Here is a 20,938-nt window from a genome sequence, read left to right as displayed (position 1 = left end):
CAGTATGCAAATATAAGGCAGGTTTATCACTAGAGGCATTTTTTTTATCCGCAGGTTCCACACAGAGATTCCAGACTAAAGTCTACGCAGTGATATTAGTCTGGCTAAAAAAAGAGCGGACCAAACATAGCTAGCCAGTAGCCACACATTCAGCTCACTCAACAAACACAGCACAGCTCTGTTCCTGCAGCTCTTTGTGATCAAACTCCCTCCACCCCCCCCCCCCATCCTCTTCCTGTGCGCCAAGTTAAATGTATGATTCTGTGGATTGTAAGATGTTATCTGTGTACCTGAACTTATGCCCTGAAAGGATTCAACGTTCCTGCAATAACTCTGTATCCTTGGCTCTGCTTCAGGGGGGGGTGGGGGGGTCAGTGATCTCAGATTATGTGACATGTTTGCGCAGATAATTTGTAGTAGGCTATCACAGGAGCAGAGTCCAAACTGAATGCAATATTATTGCAATAAATGGGTAATCCTGATGAAAGTGTGTGACTGAAATGTTACTGTAATATGTTATACAAGATAACACACATATTTTGTTGTGTGGAATATTGTGTGGGTATAATAAAACAATAACAAGGAATTGAACGTTAAGTACTTTCAAACCCTCTGAAGCCCTACGGTGCTTTATGAAATAAACGGAACAAAGTTCCAATATAAAAAGACAAAACGTTCATCATATTTCTCTAGATAATGAGATACGCAATGTTTTGCCAGCTTACGGCTTCAGTCTCTAGTTAAATGATCTGACAGGCTGTGACAGTGGGATGTACTGTACTGTGCTGTACTGTACTCACAGTACATTCAGTTGCCCTCCAAGTGAACTCACCACTTTCAGACACAGATTTAAAAAGTAAATACATAACATGATCCTGTCATATATTCAGCATGTCCACTATTTTAATTATGTTGTATACATTACCAAATTAAAAGAGGTATTATCTACCATGAATTCCGGATACATAGAGATCATTTCTAACAAACGTAAACATATTCCATCCTGAGGTTGTGAGGGGTGAGGTCCTCTTTTCGTAAAAACGTCAGTGACGCTTATAACGTTACATAAGAGATTGTGTTTTATGGGTTGTTTAGTGTGCCGATACATCACCAGCTGTCACCCCCAATAAAACTCAATGAATCTATACATGTGGACCAATGAGCAGAGAGAGAGAAAGAGAGTTTAGCATTGTATAGTTATACAGTATGAAATGGAACGAGAGAGAAAACAGGAGTTAACAAATTATACCCTATATCAGTGGTCTTCAACAGGGGGTCCCCACTATAGAGGGTCCTCAGAGCTACTATAGGGGGTCCGCCAAATCTTTGTGAGAGGATTTATTTTTATTTTTACATTCATCACTTGAACCCTAGTATCCCTATTCTGAGGGGAACATAGCCGAATATAGCATATCTACGAGGCGTTGTGAGCTTGTAGATTGGCTATTTTTGCCAAAGAGGTATAGGTGTAGAGGGAAAAAAGAGGGAAAAAAGTTTAATCTGAAACACAATTTTATACAATATAGAGGGGGTCCCTGCTTCATCTCTCTCTCAGCTAGGGGGTCCTTGGGCTGAAGTTGAAGACACCTGACCTATATACTTAAAAAATCGAAATGCCGATCTACAAGCTCAGAACGCGGCGCGTTGCAACGCGTTGTGAGCTTGCAGATCGGCTATGTTTACCAAATGTTTGGCCCGGAAAATAGGGACGCCCAGGGTTCATGGGGTTAATGTTCAGGTCAAGTGTTATTTTCTTTCTTTGTGACCTGAGAGAGGAACATCATCCAACAGACAGAGCAGAGTACTCACAATTCAGCCCCAGAGCCATAGATGGAGTACTTCACCTGACCCCACAGTCCAGAGTCTGGATCAGTTGCCTATAGAGAAAAAAGAAAGGAAAAGAAAGTCTATGTCAACATAAGTTTGATTGTAATCTTTGGAGCAGAACTGATGCACGGCGCCGTGTGCTCATAAATGAGCGTTTAAGTCTGGCTTATGAATGACCTACACCACAGTAATGTCTGTGTGTCTCCTCACTGCGCGCCACTGTGCTCTGTGTGACGGAGCAGTAACACCATAAGAACCACAACTAATTCACAAAGTGAAAAGCGAGTCGATTTGCTGAACTGAATGCATCCGCATGCGTTCAGCGTAGCGTGTACAGGAAGCGACTGACGCCTTGAAATCGATGAGGTGACTGGCTCGGCGTTGGATTGAGAGCGGACGTTCGGAGGTCACCTATAAAAAGAACGTATCTTGGTGTCATCACAGCATACGCTGTCAGCTAATCTTGTCTTGTCTGGGTTGCAGCCAGGACCATGGGAGGCCTGTTCCCAGTGTCCCAGAGGTCACTGCTGGGCTGGGCTTTCATCTGATTGAAGTTGTCTGGGATCACACTGATGAGCGTGTATTGCCGCAGTGTATGTTCATTCATCAGTGTGGAACCTCTCCGACTGATGAACCACAGACAGGGTAAAGGCTCCAAGTGACCAATACCATTTAATTTGAGATTAAATAGATAGCCAATAAATATATTACTAAACTCTACAATAATACAGTACTGAACCATGCAACAATGCAATGCAATTACCACACACACACACACACACACACACACACACACACACACACACACACACACACACACACACACACACACACACACACACACACACACACACACACACACACACACACACACACACACACACACACACACACACACACACAAAAACAACACCCCAACATTACGCTATACTCACTCTCTCAAACATACACACATACAGTAGTACTCACTTCGCAAGCAACCCCCCCCCCCACACACACACACACACACACACACACACACACACACACACACACACACACACACACACACACACACACACACACACACACACACACACACACACACACACACACACACACACACACACTGGTTTGTTTATCTGTTTGTTAAGCAGTCCCTGACGGGGGGGGCAGGGGGGGGTTGTATAAGTTAATGATTTTGAGGGGGGCAACAGGACGACAGATACTGCACTTTTGGTAAACGGGGCGTGGGAAATGAACCGCATTTGAACAGAGCAAATCGTCTCTGTCGGGTGGAAACGTCATTATGTCCCAAACTGTTACTTTTCAGGATTCAAATTCAAAAGCGTCAAAAGCAGCAGATCCGCAAGCGACGCGTTTTGAGCTTGTAGATCTGCTGATTTTGATGCTTTTGTGTGACGCTGCAGGGTGATCAAGTAGTGCGTTAACTTCCAAAAAGCATGTTAAAATATGGAGATAAAGAGGTTTCTGCCCCGACAGCAACGAAATGGAACAGACATCAATGACGCACAATATGCCGTGGCTGCACGTGCAGCTATAAGCACTAGAGCAAGAGAGAGAGAGGAGGGGAAAGCAGAGAATTTGGTATTACACAACAAAATGAAAGCGATAGCCATCTGGCAGCTTACCTCCCACCCTAGCTTTTATCTCTTTTCACATACTGTATTATATAACCCCAACCAAAAGTCTACATTTAGGGAATTAACGGCTCTCTTCTTCACCATCTTGTTCAAATCAGACATATTCCTCTTAAGCTTAGAGCAGTGGTTCCCAACGTGTGGGCCGGAGCCCACTGGTGGGTCATCAGGATATTGCACGTGGGACCCCCCCCCCCCCCAAAATAAATTGTCAAAACCCTCAGATTTGTCTTTTTTCTTTAAAACCTTGAAAAATTAGTTTTCATTAAAAAAAAAGAATTAGGAACTTAAAGTATACAACATTAGCTCCACTGATCCAAACCGGAACACAATTGATCAATATATTGATCAAATGTGTTCCGGTTTGGATCAGTGGTGTATTATATTGTATGTCTATATAATATTACATTTTGACGCTTTTGCATTCTTTTTCTCCATAAATCAGTGCTATTGAACACCCTTTACGTCTGTGTGTTGGTAAAAAAAATATTGAACCAATGTATTAAAAAGCGCTTCTGACAAAACCAGCTAACTCTATTGGAAACTCAAACTTTCTGCTAAACCAGCTAAGTCCACCAAAGGGGGGTGGAGTTAGCTGGTTTAGCTGACACCAGGCTCCACCCCCTTTTGACCTCCAACCTCATTGTGAGCTTAGAGGTCAATAGACCATATTCACACGGCGGCCATATTGGAATTTAACATTGAAAGTGCCACCCCGTTGCCATGGAAACGGGGTGGCACTTCATTGACTTAATAGCAACATGGCCGCCGTGTGAATATGGTCTATTCAGCTGTTTTTATCAATGATGAACAAAACCTCCTAATTCCACTTTTTGTTTAGTTTTTGTCATTTCCTGAAAAATGAACATTTTGGAGTTAGCTGGTTTCTGCCGGACAGCAGAGATATATGTTATTGTACGTCTATATGTCTTGATGAATTGAATACATAGGATCACAATGGAAACCAGGGCTTGTTGCGTTATCCTTTTAGCATTTTTTTTTATTTTCAAGTGGGCACAGACCGATGAAAGGTTGGGCACCACTGGCTTAGAGTGGATGACGTGCTTTGGCGACGAGGGCGAATGGTATTTTTAGCCATGGATGAAACGCTCTGCACTCACCGTCACAGACACCACGTTGGAGCCGCCGGGTGAGTTTTCGGGGATTCTGGCGATGTAGTGATCTGAGGAGAACTTAGGGGCGTTGTCGTTGGTGTCCAGGAGGTGAATGACGATGTCCGCCGTGGCGCTGAATCTCTCCGGCGTGTCCACCTCCACCGCCAGCAGCTACACAGGGAGGAGAATGACCGGGCAAAACGTCACAACCGATCTACGTTTCATTTGAGTTCCTTTGCATGTTATTGCAATTCAGCATTCAAGAGATTTCACTGAGCAACTGCCTTCAGAATTGAAAGCATATATACAGTATTTGAATTTTAACCACTTAAACCCTATATCGTTGCTGTCGGGCAGAAACCTCTTATCTCCATATTTTTTACTTTTTGTGTTTTTTTGTAAATTAACGCCCTACTTGATCATACTACAGTGTCACACAAAAGCATCAAAAGTAGTAGATCTATGCCTATATTTGTAAGTGGTTAATTATGAGGAATAAGATGAGAGGAGAACTGAGAGTCCAACAGGCTGACCTTATATCTGAGAACCTGGTATTTCTCATAGTCCATGGCTGCGGAATCCTCTACCAAGACGGTGACGTCTGCCTCGTTGAGCACCGTCTGAGGGACCACTCGCAGCATCCGCTCAGGACCAATCAGCCTCAGGTTGAACTTGGCATTGGCACCCTGCGAGTTCACAACATGTACAGAAACACTATTAACCCATTCAATCCGGGAACGCATCTGTGTCATTTTAGATTTGAGCTATAACCATTATCTTATACTTTTGGCTATTCAAAAATAGCAGATCTACAAGCTCATAGTGCGGCACCGAGTGCCGCGCTATGAGCTTGTAGATCTGCTATTTAAAAAAAAAATCATGAACAATTTGTGCAAATCTTTGAATATATGTATATTTTTAAAGCAAACATTTGTAACTCAAATCTTTGCTTCTGGAGGTCCCTGGAAAATATTTTACAAATGTTTGCTTTGAAAATATATATATTCAAAGAGTTTTCACATTTTCACGATTTTTCAAAAATAGCAGATCTACAAGCTGCCGCGCTACATCACAGGAGTAACAAAGCGGGTGAAATGATTTGTCGCGCAATATCTATCATTGCGGTTTCCAAAAAAAGATGTAAGGAGATAGAGAAAGAAAAAGACAGTTAAAACAGATCCGATATCAACATGGCAGTGTGAAATTATTATTATACATAAGGTACGTGGTGAAAAATAGCAGTTGAATGAGGCCGTAAAAATAGGAGCAGATGTAAGACATTATAGAGTGCATGGTTTAAGGATATAATAATCCCTTTATTATTGTGTCAAGGACATTTTGTAATCATGTGAACATTGTAAGAACTACTGGTTAATGAAGTAATATCTGCCTTCAATACACTTCCCTCTTTCCCATGACATCTGTTCTATATTGCTGTAGACATCCCATTCAGATTTCACCACAACACACTGACATTGAAGGCGGACATTACTTCATTAACCAGTAGTTCTTACAATGTTCACATGATTACACATTTTCCTTGGCATTTGTCAATCACTGTAAAAGCTGCGTATTGTCAACTTTCACATCCGGTCCTTGTATATTTTTATGCTGCATATAGATGGACATCAGAGTGACACAAAACCCTTGTCTACTGTCTCTGTCACAGCAATAATATTCCTAATGGACCAGGAGTATGCATTGATATCCATTAAAAAAAAATCTCAATAACAGCATGATACAACTAAGAGACGCTGCTGTGATTTGATAACATTTTATAGTATTATCAGAGGTACCGTTTGGAGTGCCGTTAAACTAGGAGATTTTTGGACAACATGAGGGACTTGCGTAAGCCACCATGTGGCATGAGTAAGCACCTTTTCATTTGGGTTGGCTTGTTTACAAACTTACGTAATTTCTAAAATGGCATTATTGTGATAATGGCAGAGGGCTTTTAATGTCACTTCGGTTCACCGGCTGGGAGACACACGGACGCTCAGCCTGCACTTTTCAGTCAAATGTCACAATGAGGGGGAATGTTTAAATCCCTCGGTATTCAAAAAACTGTTACATAATTTGTCCAGAAAGGCAATGCAACAATAGTGTCAGGAGCTGTCTCCTTGTACTTTTATTGTGTAGTTATGTTCCTAGTGTTTCCTGTCTGCCCCAGACCCATAGAGAGAGAGAGTTCTGACACTCACGTTCACTTCTTCGGGCCAGGTCTTCTACAGTACATAGCCGTCTATTGGCGAATAGTGGCAAAGACCTAAACCGGAGGTTCATGGAATGCATTGAAGTCTACGGCTCCTTATCACTATTTCTAGCTTACATGAACCACGTCACCGGCGCTGTTTCTGCCCCCTCTTTGGCGCAACTCTCTAATACAAGGCTCTGGTCTGCCCTAGTTGTTGCTACCTGGCTTGTCTCGCCTCCCTTTGATTAGTTATGTTCTCCACCTGTGTCCTGTTGTGCCCCAGCCAATCGATGTGATGATTTGTCTTGTGTTCACCTGTGTCCAGTTAACCTTGTGTGTATATGTTACAGGGAAATTGGCATTCCAGGGAAATTGAAAGGGGTACGCTTGTTTTCACCGCCCCTCAGGCAATTCTGTAGAATCAACGCTAGAGGGCAATGCAAGCCAGACATGAGCCCCACACCACACACGCACGCATGCACACGCGCACAAACGAGCATGCGCGCGCACACACACACACACACACACACACACACACACACACACACACACACACACACACACACACACACACACACACACACACACACACACACACACGCGAACAGCCTTATTCCATGCAGTTGAAGCACAAGGGGGCGGGCCTGGCGGGCTATGTTAGTGCAGTGAGTGGCACTTGGGGCAAACGCAGTCCCCACAACATCATTTACGATTCTGTGCCGCCTATCGGTACATAACTCGGACGACGCTTAAGTCGACTAGCAGACCATCGGCCGGTCGTCGCGGGCACTCGCGCCTGGAGGCGTTCGGGCGCGACTCCTCGGCCTCAAGGTCTGCTGAGTCGGCGCGCCTCCGTCATGGTCCAAAACTATACTTTATCAGCGAAAAAAAAGTAGTCCGCGGTTGTTTGAAAAAGTAATGTCCCAAGCGGGAGTCAAACCCAGGCTCCCAGTGGTAGTGGGTGGGGAGTTCAATGATTATCGAAGTGCGCCACTGAGGCTTGTATTAGTGGTGTAAAGTAACAAAGTAGATTTACTCAAGTACAATTTTGAGGTATTCGTACTTTACTTGAGTATTTCTCTCATATTATCCATTTTATTTTCAGCGTTCCCCTAGCGTAGCTTCCTGGTTACTATGTTGTTGTTGTGGTCGTCGTCCTCGCATCAAAGCCCCGCCTCGCAGCACCGCCCCGCCTATAAAACAAGCGCTCCCCTGTCAATTTCCCTGGAATGCCAATTTCCCTGTGACATATATATGGACCCACAGTTTCTCTGATTTCATGCTTTAATATAAATGGTGTGTTGGTTCTGTTCTGTCCACCTATATGTTTAATAAATCCATGTGCATATGACCTGCTCTGCTCCTGCCTGTCTGTTCTGCTTTGGGTCCTACACTCTTGCCTCGCACCGTGACAAATAGTGCAAATAACATTTACTCAACAACAATGAGTTCTTTTGACGTTTGGGTAGAATACACAGATGAGCATATGAGCCTTTTTGAAATGTGGGCCCTTTGCCACACTTAATTTGTTAGGATGCCATTCCTCAATTATTATTTTACAATGTTATCTATTTTCCTGCTGATGTTTTGAGGAATGAAATCCTATCAAACTAAAGCGACAAAGGAACCACATGTCAACATGGCTGGTATTGTCCATTAATCACTTAAAGCTTAATTCAATTAGGAAATGATGTGGAGATCAGGATTGTAATGATAGAAAAAAATTGCAGATCTACTGTACAACATCACCACGTGTTACGAAGAGACTCTCGTGAGCTCGTACATGCAGATCTGTTATTAGCAAAAATAAATAAAAGATCTCAAACCTTTCGCCATATAATGACGGGTAATAAACTGGCTGAAGCCAGCCAGTATATCTGCTATTCAAAAATAGCAGATATACAAGCTCATAGAGCTATGAGCTTGTAGAACAGATTTTTTCTTTAAATCCTGAACATGTGCAAATCTTTTATCTTTTAAAGGCGAATTGTTTTTAACACAAATCTTTGCTTCTGGGGGTCCCTGGCACAACATATTTTCGGGTGGGGGTCCATGGCCACGAAAAGGTTTGAGAACCACTGTCCTAAACAGAGCATTTCAGTGCATTAACGGGGAAAATGTTAACGGGGAAACAATGTGAGTCAGGTCACCTGATCGGAGTCTTTGACGGTGATCTTCAGGCCCCTCAGTATCTCTCCCTCTGGCGGGTGCTCATACATGGTCAGCTCAAACACGCTCTGCGGGCCCTTCTCCCCGTAGAAGGTGGGAGGATTATTGTTGAGGTCAATCACGCGGACCACCACCGTTGTCACGCCATAGTCCATGAGGTCACCATCTGGGCCCACCTCAGAAGCCTGGACACACACACACACACACACGCACACACACACATGGGGTCATAATGATGACACAGATATGTTAGAATGCTATTTAGTCAACACACATTAGCATCTGCAATCCAGCGTCAAACTACATTACTCACGTATTGAGCATGATTAATTAATTGATTAATGCAACCATAATAACACGTTGTAAAGCCTTTTATAATGACTTACAGCATAAGGTCAAGTTGAATTACACATAGTTGTAATACATTATAAAACTTTTATAATGCATTATTTGTGATTTTAAGTCGTTTACAGTAGGTGGTCATTCGGGTGCTTTAAATAAAGTGAAATGAATATTATAAATTATTTTACACAAAATGTTTCTTCCTTCATATAGTGATTTATCACACTATTAATACCATATAACAGTGATTAATGCGTTATAAAACAATTAGAATCTATTAGAATTATAGTACACTAGACTAGACCATACCCGTCGGGGGATATGCTTGTTTTCACGGATGGTCCGCTTGTTTCACGAATGTGGCAACACCGGCGCTTGTTTCACCCACATGATTTGGCAACCCGGGAGCCAGCGAACACAAAAACGCTAATAAACAGCTGACACTTGGGGAAAGCGAAAAAGGGGCTTCGGTGTTCCGTCCACATGGTAAATGGTCAATGGCCGTGTGCAAATGCAGATCAATTGCTCCAGCCACTGAGGAGAACCGGGAAGAAGAGATTTTGGGGACGCGCTCATTCACAGAGATTATGATCCTTGCAAAAATAATGTATGTTAGTGTCCAGCAATTATGAAGTATTATCCTTATAAGTCATTATACAATGCTTTATAATGTCTTATGATTGTTACTTTAAAGCATTATAAACATGTTTTAGTGCTTCAAAGTATAGGTATACTGTGCTGTAAGCAGATTACGTATAGTGCATTATAGTGTGTTTACAATGCTTGTTTGTGCATAGTGAGTCCATACCCTGACTTGAACGTTGTAGAGCTCTCTATTCAGGTTGATGGGATCAGTCAACAGAGTGATGCAGCCTGTGGTCTTATTGATGCTGAAAACGCCCTCATGTCCTACACAGTAGACAACAGAACAATGAGTAACCCTCATCAGAACAAACTAAACTAAACTAAACTAAACTAAACAAAAAACACATTGCGAGCACATGCTTACCACTGTCAAATGAATAACTGATTGGATTTGGACTCCCAACATCTCCGTCTTTGGCCACAACGGTGTATATTTCAGATCCCTAGAAATAATTAATCAGTTGCATTTCAGTTTCAAACAAAACTTCTAATAAATACTTAAATATACAAAACAAAAGGAGGGGGGGGGTGCCATTAGGAACTTAATACAGACTTTTACAATGATTACACACAATAGTCACTCTTATGTAATCATATACATGAAGGGTATTGTTGTACTCACTGGCACTGAGATTTCATAAACGTAGCCAAAGTACGGCGTCCCGATGAAAGACGGGGGAGTGTCCTGTGCATCGATCACATTGATCGTCAGGGTAGCCGTGGACGACAGAATCTGTAGCTTGCCATTAAAACTGCCACCTCCATCCTGTTAGAAACAATTGTGTATTTAACCTATTAAGCATCTGTCATTTTAGCTGTCATAGCTGTCATAGCGTGGCACCGAGTGCCGCGCTAGTAGCTTGTAGATCTGCTATTACATTTGTATATATATTATTATTTGTCAAATAATAAAGAAAGATTTGTTAAAGAAAAACTTTTAGACTAAATCCACTAAGTCTGATCAACCACTTAAACCATGCTTCCTTGTACAATGGTGGCGTGCAAAAATACTTAACTGATGTTGTCCTATTAGAAGGACAACATCAGTCACCAGAAACAAGTACGGGTGTTTTCGATGAATCTAACATGGTTAAAATGGAGTTTAAAGTTACAATGGTTTGTATAGGAAGGGGGCGTGTCTGATAAAATGAATATCAAATGTCTAAATACGGAATCAAGCAACTTAAAAACTGTCTGGGGTGCTCACAAATGCCTGAGTAGACGATAAAATGACGCAAAATTTGGTTGAAAGTGAAATATCCCTTTAAATATCACTTTTATTTATAATTGTTTGTTTATCATAATCAAGGCAAAAGTTTGAAATACCGGTAATTGTGATATAGATTTGAGTCATATCGCCTATAGTCTGGGAGGCTTCGGCTCAAAGCCTGAACAACAGGGGCGCGGCCACTGAGTTCTGATTCAAATCAACAGCCAATGAAGAAAAGGGGGCGGGATCCACATGCAGTGGGTGTTACATGTAAATAGGAGCGACGGGAAGCAATTTCCCCTTGAGAAATTGCGGCCGCCATTGTTGTGTACTGCTGTTTGCCTCTCGTCGGACTTTTTAGACGAGTTGCACTCTCAGACCGGTAAGAGGCGTGTCCGCTCATTCTGAGCGTAAGTTACATCCCGCCCACAAATACCAGGGCTCTGGCCCAGAAGTTCCTCGCCGCTCCCGTTTGTATGCGAGGCGAAAAACTTCTGGGAACTCAGATTATATCGCCTATAACCCTGAGCTCTTCCCTCTGTATTTGAAAAGTATTTGACACTTTGCAATAGCTATAGCAATATAGAGTAGTGTATCTACATTACATTACGTGACGTGACACAACCATTTACCTTGGCGATCACAGTGACAAAGTGAGTCTTTGATTTCTCATAGTCCAGCGTCTCCCCTGGTTTGATGCGAAGGACGCCGCTGTGTCTGTCCATGGCGAACACGCCGGACTGCGAACTCTGGGAGAAACAGAGGCCAAACGAAACAAAGGCATTTTAAAAGCTCAAAACACAGATGAACACAGCAGAGGGGTCAGAGGGTAAAGGGGAAAAGCCTGTCCTTGCCACTCACGTGCAGTGGTGTAAAGTAACTAAGTACATTTACTCAAGTACTATACTTATACAATTTTGAGGTATTTTTTTTACTTTACTGGAGTATTTCCAATTTTCAGTACTTTTACTTCTACTCCACTACATCTCAGAGGCAAATATTATACTTTTACTCCACTACAATTATTTGAAAACTTTACTAGTTACTTTGCAGATATAAATTGTTACATTACAGAACATACATTAACCACTTTAGCCCTATTTTATACCTAGGCTATTTGAAAATAGCCGATCTACAAGCTCACAACAAGTCGCATCGCGACGCGTTGTGAGCTTGTAGATCTGCTATTTTCAAACATTTTAGTACTTTTTACTTTTGGTACTTTAAGTACATTTTGATACCAACACTTTTGTACTTTTACTGAAGTAAATTTTAAACACCAGACTTTTACTTGTAACAGAGTATTTCTACATTACAGTATTGATACTTTTACTTAAGTAAAACATCTGCTCACGTGAGCCATAATGAAAAGTGGTCAGATGGTGGTACATTAAAAAAAAAAAACATGCACTCAAAGAGTCAGATGAATTAGGCCACATCCTGTATAAGTCCCATATAACGCTCTCTGTTTGGAACGTAAAGAGCCCATATGCCCAAGGACAGTGCGGGCAGGTGAAAGCCGTTTGCGGCCAGATGTGGCGTGCGTCACTGTTCACTCCGTCCCAGCTGTTATTTGGTCCTAATAGCCCAAAGTGCAAAGTGCGGCTCCCTGTCACCCTCGCCAAAGCAGCACGCTAAGCCTCCAATACATCACACAAATGTAATTGTGGGTTTAATCCCCATGGCCTCATGCCCGTTACATGCAAATGCGCACACATGGGCTAAATGATGCTTGTCTCATTATCATTACTTTTGTTTTTTTTTACTCTGACCCAGATTAACCTTGCAACTGGTCAAGCTCACAACACGTTGCGAGCTTTGCCAGCGTTGTGAGCTTGTAGATTTGCTGTTTTTGGCGAAAACGATTTGTGTAGAGTGAAATACGAGCGTATATACCAAATGCGTTCTTTACAGGTTCGCTTTATCAAGTATAGATTCATTTATGTGTTGTATCATATTTGATACAAGGGGTATTACAAGGGGTATTTCAAGTCGGTTTTAACAACTTTAACTTTTCTTTTAGACCTGTAGTATCAAATATGATACAAATCGTAAAGGACTATAGACCTGTAGTATCAAATATGATACAAACACTTTGACATCGTAAAAAACAAACTCAAATGCTAAATTTTGAGAGCTCATAAGTGCATTCAAGTTATCCAACACTTATTTCAAAAATATTAGTAAAGATATACTAGGAAAACTTATCAGAACTGCTTAAAAAATAATTGTTTGTAGTAGTGCATCAACCCCTCCTGTTTAGTTGATGGCAGCCATTTTGGGTCAGACCACCTGAGGCTCTGTGACTATACCTGCAGTGCAAATGGTATGGTCCAGGGGGAAGTGGGGATGTGTCAGATATGATACAACAGGTTCTTGGTCCAAGTATTGATTACACTGATTTATTAAAAAATAATTAGTTGTGTGTATCATATATGATACGTTTGGCGTTATAGGGTTAAGTCAGGGGAGGGCAACTTTGATGATTCACTCACTCCAGAGGGCCACATTGCATATACTGTCGGGCAGACACCTCTTATCTCCGTATTTTAACTTTTTCCATAATTGATGCCCTACTTCGTCATTCTATGTCACACACAACTCTGCACACAAGTAGCCAAAATATAGTAGATCTACATGCAAGCTCAAAACGTGTCACAGTGCGATGCATCTGAATTATAATTTGCTATTTTTTCATTGGAATTCTGAAAAGTTAAATTTGTATTTAATTTCAAATGCCTTTAGTTATACTAATGTTAACTTTATGAACTTAAATACAATGGACATAAAAAAGACATTTTTAATACTAGTCATTAAGCAGCTACTAATATTGACTGAAGTAATTAAAGCGGGTCATGTTTGCATGTTTAGAATTGTAACAGCTGAAATCAATAATATATCAGTCAATATAATATTAACCTGCAGGCCGCATTAAGTGAGGGTGGGGGTCGCATGTGGCCCCCGGGCCGCCAGTTGCCCATGTATGGTTTAAGTCCTACTGAATTTGCAGCTCAACAAAAGCTAATTTTACGATAAATGAAAATCTCTGTAATATGATTATTGCAAGCAGTTTGTTTTGCACGATAAACGATAATCACGATTATCGTCCCGTCCCTATAGTTACACTACCTGAAGGAAGTACGTGACAGAACCTCCAGACCCGGTGTCTCTGTCAATGGCCTCAACCTTGCAGATGCTGCTTCCAGATTCAGCCGTCTGAAATGAGCAACACAGAAATCATCTGGGTGTTAGTTAGTAGTTAGTTAGTCGTCTATGACGTCACACGTCAGTCATCTATGACAGTGCTTTTCAACCTTTTTCATATCAAGGTCCATTGTTTATTCGGCATTTCAGCCACGGACCACCGTTTGAGATTTAAGCCTCTCAGACCCAAGACTTAGAATGCTTTGTTATCGTTGGATACAATTTTGTCCACAATTCCATGCTGTATTGATGTTGGTACCAATAGGAGAGATAACGTTGCTCAAAATAACAATTCTTGCTCTAATTTTACGCTCTCAAGAGTTGAAGATCTAAAAAGGGTCCAGTAGGTTACCAGCTCTCCATTTAGCTGGGGAACACCTGGTGGAGAAGCTGGGGACCACTGGTTGAGAACCACTAATCTATGACATATATACAGTATATATGACGTATGCCTCCAAATTTGGGCAAGTGTTCATCCCAACGAGAGCCCAATTGACATGATACACACACACACACACACACACACACACACACACACACACACACACACACACACACACACACACACACACACACACACACACACACACACACACACACACACACACACACACACACACACACACACACACACACACACACACACCATTCTGTGGCTCATAGGTTTCTGTACGGACTGACTTACTTCCAGAACATCAACGATTGCAGGCATGTTTTGGAATTCTGGCCTTTCATCGTTTGCATCCATTACAAACACTGTAACTCTTTCCACGACCTAAAGAGGAGTAAAAACATGACACTCAATATGAATCATCTTTAATCATCCTGTAACTGTGGGCTATATGAAATGGATCAATGTAATTATTTTTGACAGGATGTTAGTTGAATGGTTCTGTATAATCCCATGCTGTACCTTGCTTTTCCCATCTGTAATGCTGACAAGAACTTCAATAGAATCCTCTTTCTAAAGAGAAAATGACAAAATAGATTAAAAAACAGACAACTCAGTTCTGTTGGACCAAATAGAGCATCTCTTGTTTATGATTTGTTTGTCTATTGAATCGCTTTGCTGACAATACAATAAGAACATCAGTACCACATTTTTAAATAAACTATATGAAACTACACATTCAAAATAGTCATTAAGCTCAAATCAAAATCTAAAATCAGAAAGTGTACTAATGGAATTCCAAATGGACCATAATTTGGTTCCATTTGTACAGAGTTACAGACCAGTAAAGGTTCATTTGGTTCCTAACTATCAATAATTTAGCTGGGGACCCCCTGGAACCCCCCCATAGACCCCTGGGGGTCCCTGGACCCCATTTTGAGAACCACTGATTTAGGAGCCAGCACATACAGTAGGCTATAAAGATTGGTGATCTTAGATCATCATCTTTGGATGATCAGTGTGTTGTCTCTTCTGTTGCCTGGGTGATAATTAGTGATAATTGGTAATTAGTGGTAATTACCTCCCTATCCAGCTTTTCCACCAAGGTAATGTTTCCAGATTCAGGGTCAACTCTGAAGTATTCTTTGGCCCCTGGTTCAAAGGCCAGACCGTACCTCACCTCTTCTCCTTCAGGGTCTGTTCCATTGAGAGCATAGATATGTGTACCTAATGGAGGAACATAGCATTATTATTCACTATATTCAAACCTAACAGAAATTAACCACAGTCATGCAAAAATAACAAATATAGCCAATCTACAAGTTCACTGTGCGTCGCCTTAGAATGCGTTGTGAGCTTCTGGATTGGCTATTTTCTCTATTTTAGAAACGTGTTGAAACTTTTCACCTATAACGACATGCCCAAAATATGGATGCCAATTTAAAGTGGTTAAATTGAAGAGTAACATTGGCAGGTGATTATTATACACAACAAAATGATGTATTTCTCAAACTTAAAAGGGGAGCAGCTTCCCAAATAAAACTGTAACATGAAGTTAGTAATACCTTTAGTTGGTCACAAACAAACTGCTGTGCCACAGATCAGACTAATGGCTCTTTCTGGCAACAAGGACTAAGTGAATCATGTCGGGAAATGTACTTTAATATATAATAATAATAACGCATTTCATTTATGAATTTCAAGGGTTCTGGTTTTGTTTCCATACACTACAACTCAAGTTTCAGATAATTTTGGCCCTGCTCACTCAGGAGGTGGTACTGACCATGAGTTCTTCTGGGAACCCAGAGCTGAGAACTTATACTTTCAGGGTTTTTCTAAAATAGCGAAAATAGTAGATCTACAAGCTCACAACGCAGCTCAACGTCTTTTTATTACGTACCTCCCCCTCCAGGGGTTGTTCTGGTATGATAATGTGAACGTAAACAAAACAAAAAACCATCACAGCACTTCTAGAAAGTTTCAGGTGAAAAAGATCAGGTATTGTAAACAGATGGTAACCTGTTAACCCTGTCTGACGGACAGCTGCACTTCACATGACTGACAGCCAGGAAAACCTGCCTCACGTCAACACATTGTGACCTCCAGACCAACATGCTAATGTGCGTCTGGGAGTGCGCCATACAGTACCTGCCACATCTGCTAGTCTAGACAATTTGACATTCTGTGTGCTCAATAACAACAAATTAAAACAATAAGTATAAAGGCCTTAAGTCGATTAACTCTATTGTTAAAGCCCCCCCCCCTCCCCCATAAAGAGCTGACTGAATAGCAGCTGGACTTAATTATAACCATCAATTAGTTGAGTTGTAACAGGTGTGATGTACGGCAACCTTGTTGCTGTTTGCTATTTTCTGTTGTCTTGTAAGTTGGAAATTGTATGAAAGTGTTTATTGATATTTTGCACTCAAAGGCCCACAACGGAAAAAAGCTCTTGAGCTTTTTTGTGTTTTATCCTTTCAACAGATGTGTACAAACATATGTTCATGCATATGCATTTTTGTCAATGAAATGTTGTTGTTGTTGTTGTTGTTGATTGGTTGCTGTGTGCCAGTCTCACCGACAGGCGTGTCCTCAGACAGGCTAAACAGCGCCAGGTTCCCGTGGTGGCTGTACGGTCCATTGTCAAAGAAATAGGGGGCAAAGTCTGCTTGTACTATGGACAGACACATCAAGCCAAAATTAGTATTACAACTTAATGCCCACGACAACATGAAATGATCTGATATGAAATGGCACATTCTAATTACATTTTGAACCTTTCACAATGGTTACACAAAGCTGGCTATTGCACTTAACACCCGTGCTTCCTAGATCCCTGTGACTGAGGATTACAGGTGGGTTACGTCACAGTCCTAAAATATCTACTCTATAAATAGGTCAGAGATCTATAGAGGTAGAAATCATGATACCATTTCCTTTTTGAAATAATCTATCATCATAATCATCCTGATACCATTGTACTCTATTACATTGCTATGACGTAATTATATAAAATGCTGAAGGCCCATTAAATTAATATATGACATGAAAGCAGTGGTGGAAAGTAACTAAGTACATTTACTTAAGTACTGTACTTAAGTACAATTTTGAGGTATTTATACTTTACTTGAGTATTTCCAATTTTCAATTTATTTTACTTCTACTCCACTACACCTCAGAGGCAGATATTGTACTTTTACTCCACTACATTTATTTGAAAATTTTAGTTACAAAGATAGTTATAAAGATTTTGATTATTATTACAAAACATACATTAACCACTTCAGTCCTATATACATTTTGGCTATTTGAAAATAGCCGATCTACAAGCTGTCAATGCGTCGCAATGCGACGCATTGACAGCTTGTAGATCTGCTATTTTCAAAATAATATTATACATTAGATAACTTAATATGGGATATTCTGCAATATGAGTACTTTTACTTTTGGTACTTTAAGTACATTCACACCAATACTTTTGTACTTATACATAAGTAAATTTAGAATTCCGGAATTTTACTTGTAACAGAGTATTTCTACATTGCAGTATATTGATACTGCAATACTGTGTACTTTTTCCACCACTGCATGAGAAAGCCAGTGGAAATTTCAAACGAGGCAGAAACTCACATGTGACTGTGGGAGATAGAAAGCATGCAGAGCAAAGGACATGGATGGGAGGAAGCAAGGAAAGACAAAAAAAAAAAAGTCAAACATAAAATCAAAACACAAGAGTTAAAATCATACAAATGCTCTCTTATTTAATTGTATACGGCACTCTCAATCCCATCACAGCAACGGTAACAATCATAAATGAGCAGAGAATTAAGAAGTGACCACTTACCAAAGCAGACATGCACTAAAATGAAAAGCAGTGAATAATGTAATTTCTTGACATTCTCCATCCTAAAGAACGTTGGTCATGTAATGGCACCATGAATAGGGCTCCACCGTGGAGGGTCGTCCCCGCTCATGAGATTCACCTTCTGGATAGAAAACAAGGAACGGCTGTGGCAGACGCTTACAAGCTAATCCAATGACAACATCTTAGCCTGTGGAAAGAGACCATCATGGACTCCCTTCAGTCCAACCGGGCTCCTTTCACCAATCCACAGGAGCTGGCTGTAGTGGTGCACCAATTAATCAAAATAATCGATTATTAAAAAGATATATATAGATAATCGATAATTTTATAAAATAATCGATTAATAATCGATCCCTTTTTTGGGGTATGTTATTATGGGCGAAGACTTTAAAAGGATTTTCAGGTCTATAAGCTCACAACACATGATGTATTTTGGTGTATTTTGAGTTTGGATATCAAGACAAAAATGTTTAACACGCCCTGCTGTACGCAAAACAAAACCCCACTACTCAAATGTTATCAAAATGTGTTGATGTAGTTGTAAAAATAGGATACATTAAAGTTAACATCTTTCTGTGAGTTGTTCAGGCAACAAAGCTAATCTTCCTGTTTGTTCATCTGATTTGCCTGCCTGCAGGAAGTTCCCAGCCATCCTTTCTTTAGACAACAAAGAGCATCTCTCTTCAAACATCTAATCCAGTGGTTCTCAAAGTGGGGTCTGGGGAACCCCATGGGTCCTTGGGTAGGTTTCAGGGAGTCCCCAGCTAAACGTGTTAATATAGCATCAAATTCAGTTGAACCACTTTAAACCTACTGTAGATACATCGGCTATTTGAAAATTGCAAAAATGTAAAAGATTTGAACACAAATCTTGTATATGAGTCCCCGGCATAACATATTGTCAGATGGGGATCGGCAGCCAAATACATTTGAATTTGGGGGTCCTTGATCAGTGGTCCTTGACAGGAAAAACCACTGATCTAATCATCACTATTTGTTAACACTTCAAATCAAATAAGATTAAGATTAAAGTCAATTGCAGAGCAAATTCAGGTTACATTACAGTGGCCAGTGGCAGAGCCACAAAATAAAGGAAAACATTACAATAGAACACTTCATAAGAGACAGCTGTTGATACAACATTTACAATTTAAAAAAGCATTCATGTTGGAACTTTTAGAACATGGTTATGAACAGTTCTCGCTGTTTCACATGAAATACAAATTTAGATCTATCCAAAACGTGTGTGCGTACGTACGTGCGTGCAGTAAATGTGCTCATGAAAAAAGAAAAGACAGCTATTATCCCACTATACTGTCAGTGGCTTTCATCTTAAACAAAATACTGAACTCCCGGCATACAGTATGAACTAAACAAAAAAAGAAGTTAATCTGCAAGACAACAGTTTGAAGCTCTACGTCGCGTGCAAGAGGATTTACACACATAAATGAACCTTTTACAGTGCGTTTTTTATAATATCGAAACAAAGACTACTTTATAATCCGAGTGGTATTAGTCAAACGTATATGCCTGACCTCAATGAACCAAGTCAAGAGCCTGTAGCAAAGAATAAACAGGTTGGAAAGCAAAAAATATATGTTTTTATGTATTTATTTAGCAAGTAGACTGTTGCAATCGAATGCCCCACTTGGACACATTCATGGCACGAGGGCTAAAGTACATAGAGATCACAACCTGTCAAAAGCATGCGCCTCGTCCCTTTATGTTCAACATAAGGCTCTTTTCATACTGTCGCCTATGTCCAATGGTTCTCAAAGTGGGGTCCGGGGACCCCCAGGGGTCCTTGAGGGGGTTCCAGGGGGGTCCCCACTCCCCAGCCAAATTTGTTAATATAGCATCAAAATCAGTTTAACCACTTTACCCCACATAGGCTATTTGAAAATTGCCGATCTACAAGCTCACAATGAGTTGCGATTGTTCAGCTTGTAAATCAGCTGTTTTCAAAACATCCCGGAACCTCCCCAGGGGGTCCAGTCATTTGGACTATAGTTCTGAAACATTTTAACAACGCACATTTTTATGAGGTTCCCTGCGGCACAAAACACTTTCAGATCGGGGTCTGTGGCCAAATACATTAATTCATTTGAGGATCCTTAACATTACAAAAAGTTTGAGAACCACTGCTTCATAGACATGATTAGAGTCTGTGAAAACACTCACCTGTATGTGTGTGTGTGTGTGTGTGTGTGTGTGTGTGTGTGTGTGTGTGTGTGTGTGTGTGTGTGTGTGTGTGTGTGTGTGTGTGTGTGTGTGTGTGTGTGTGTGTGTGTGTGTGTGTGTGTGTGTGCGCGCGCGCGTGCGCATGCATGTGCGTG

The 20,938-nt window shown here is 40.9% G+C and overlaps 1 protein-coding gene across 1 annotated transcript in view; it reads right to left on the bottom strand.

Moving 5' to 3' along the window:
• The window catches only part of cdhr1a (cadherin-related family member 1a), a gene marked incomplete at both ends in the record, with an annotated part of 274,624 nt that overhangs the window by 6,545 nt on the left and 247,141 nt on the right, over positions 1-20,938 (bottom strand). The window contains 13 exons of the mRNA XM_080449735.1: positions 1,810-1,877; positions 4,589-4,753; positions 5,116-5,268; positions 8,927-9,130; positions 10,096-10,196; positions 10,297-10,375; positions 10,555-10,698; positions 11,775-11,891; positions 14,272-14,358; positions 15,032-15,121; positions 15,260-15,310; positions 15,819-15,964; positions 17,316-17,411. Coding sequence (XP_080305861.1) covers positions 1,810-1,877; positions 4,589-4,753; positions 5,116-5,268; positions 8,927-9,130; positions 10,096-10,196; positions 10,297-10,375; positions 10,555-10,698; positions 11,775-11,891; positions 14,272-14,358; positions 15,032-15,121; positions 15,260-15,310; positions 15,819-15,964; positions 17,316-17,411 — 1,501 coding nt within the window. The remainder of the gene's footprint in view (positions 1-1,809; positions 1,878-4,588; positions 4,754-5,115; positions 5,269-8,926; positions 9,131-10,095; positions 10,197-10,296; positions 10,376-10,554; positions 10,699-11,774; positions 11,892-14,271; positions 14,359-15,031; positions 15,122-15,259; positions 15,311-15,818; positions 15,965-17,315; positions 17,412-20,938) is intronic.

The sequence above is a fragment of the Gymnoscopelus braueri genome (genome assembly GCF_963280865.1).
Source record: "Gymnoscopelus braueri genome assembly, chromosome: 14".
Lineage (NCBI taxonomy): Eukaryota > Metazoa > Chordata > Actinopteri > Myctophiformes > Myctophidae > Gymnoscopelus > Gymnoscopelus braueri.
Note: the sequence above shows the minus strand (reverse complement) of the source record. Positions and strands in the feature narration are given on the sequence as shown.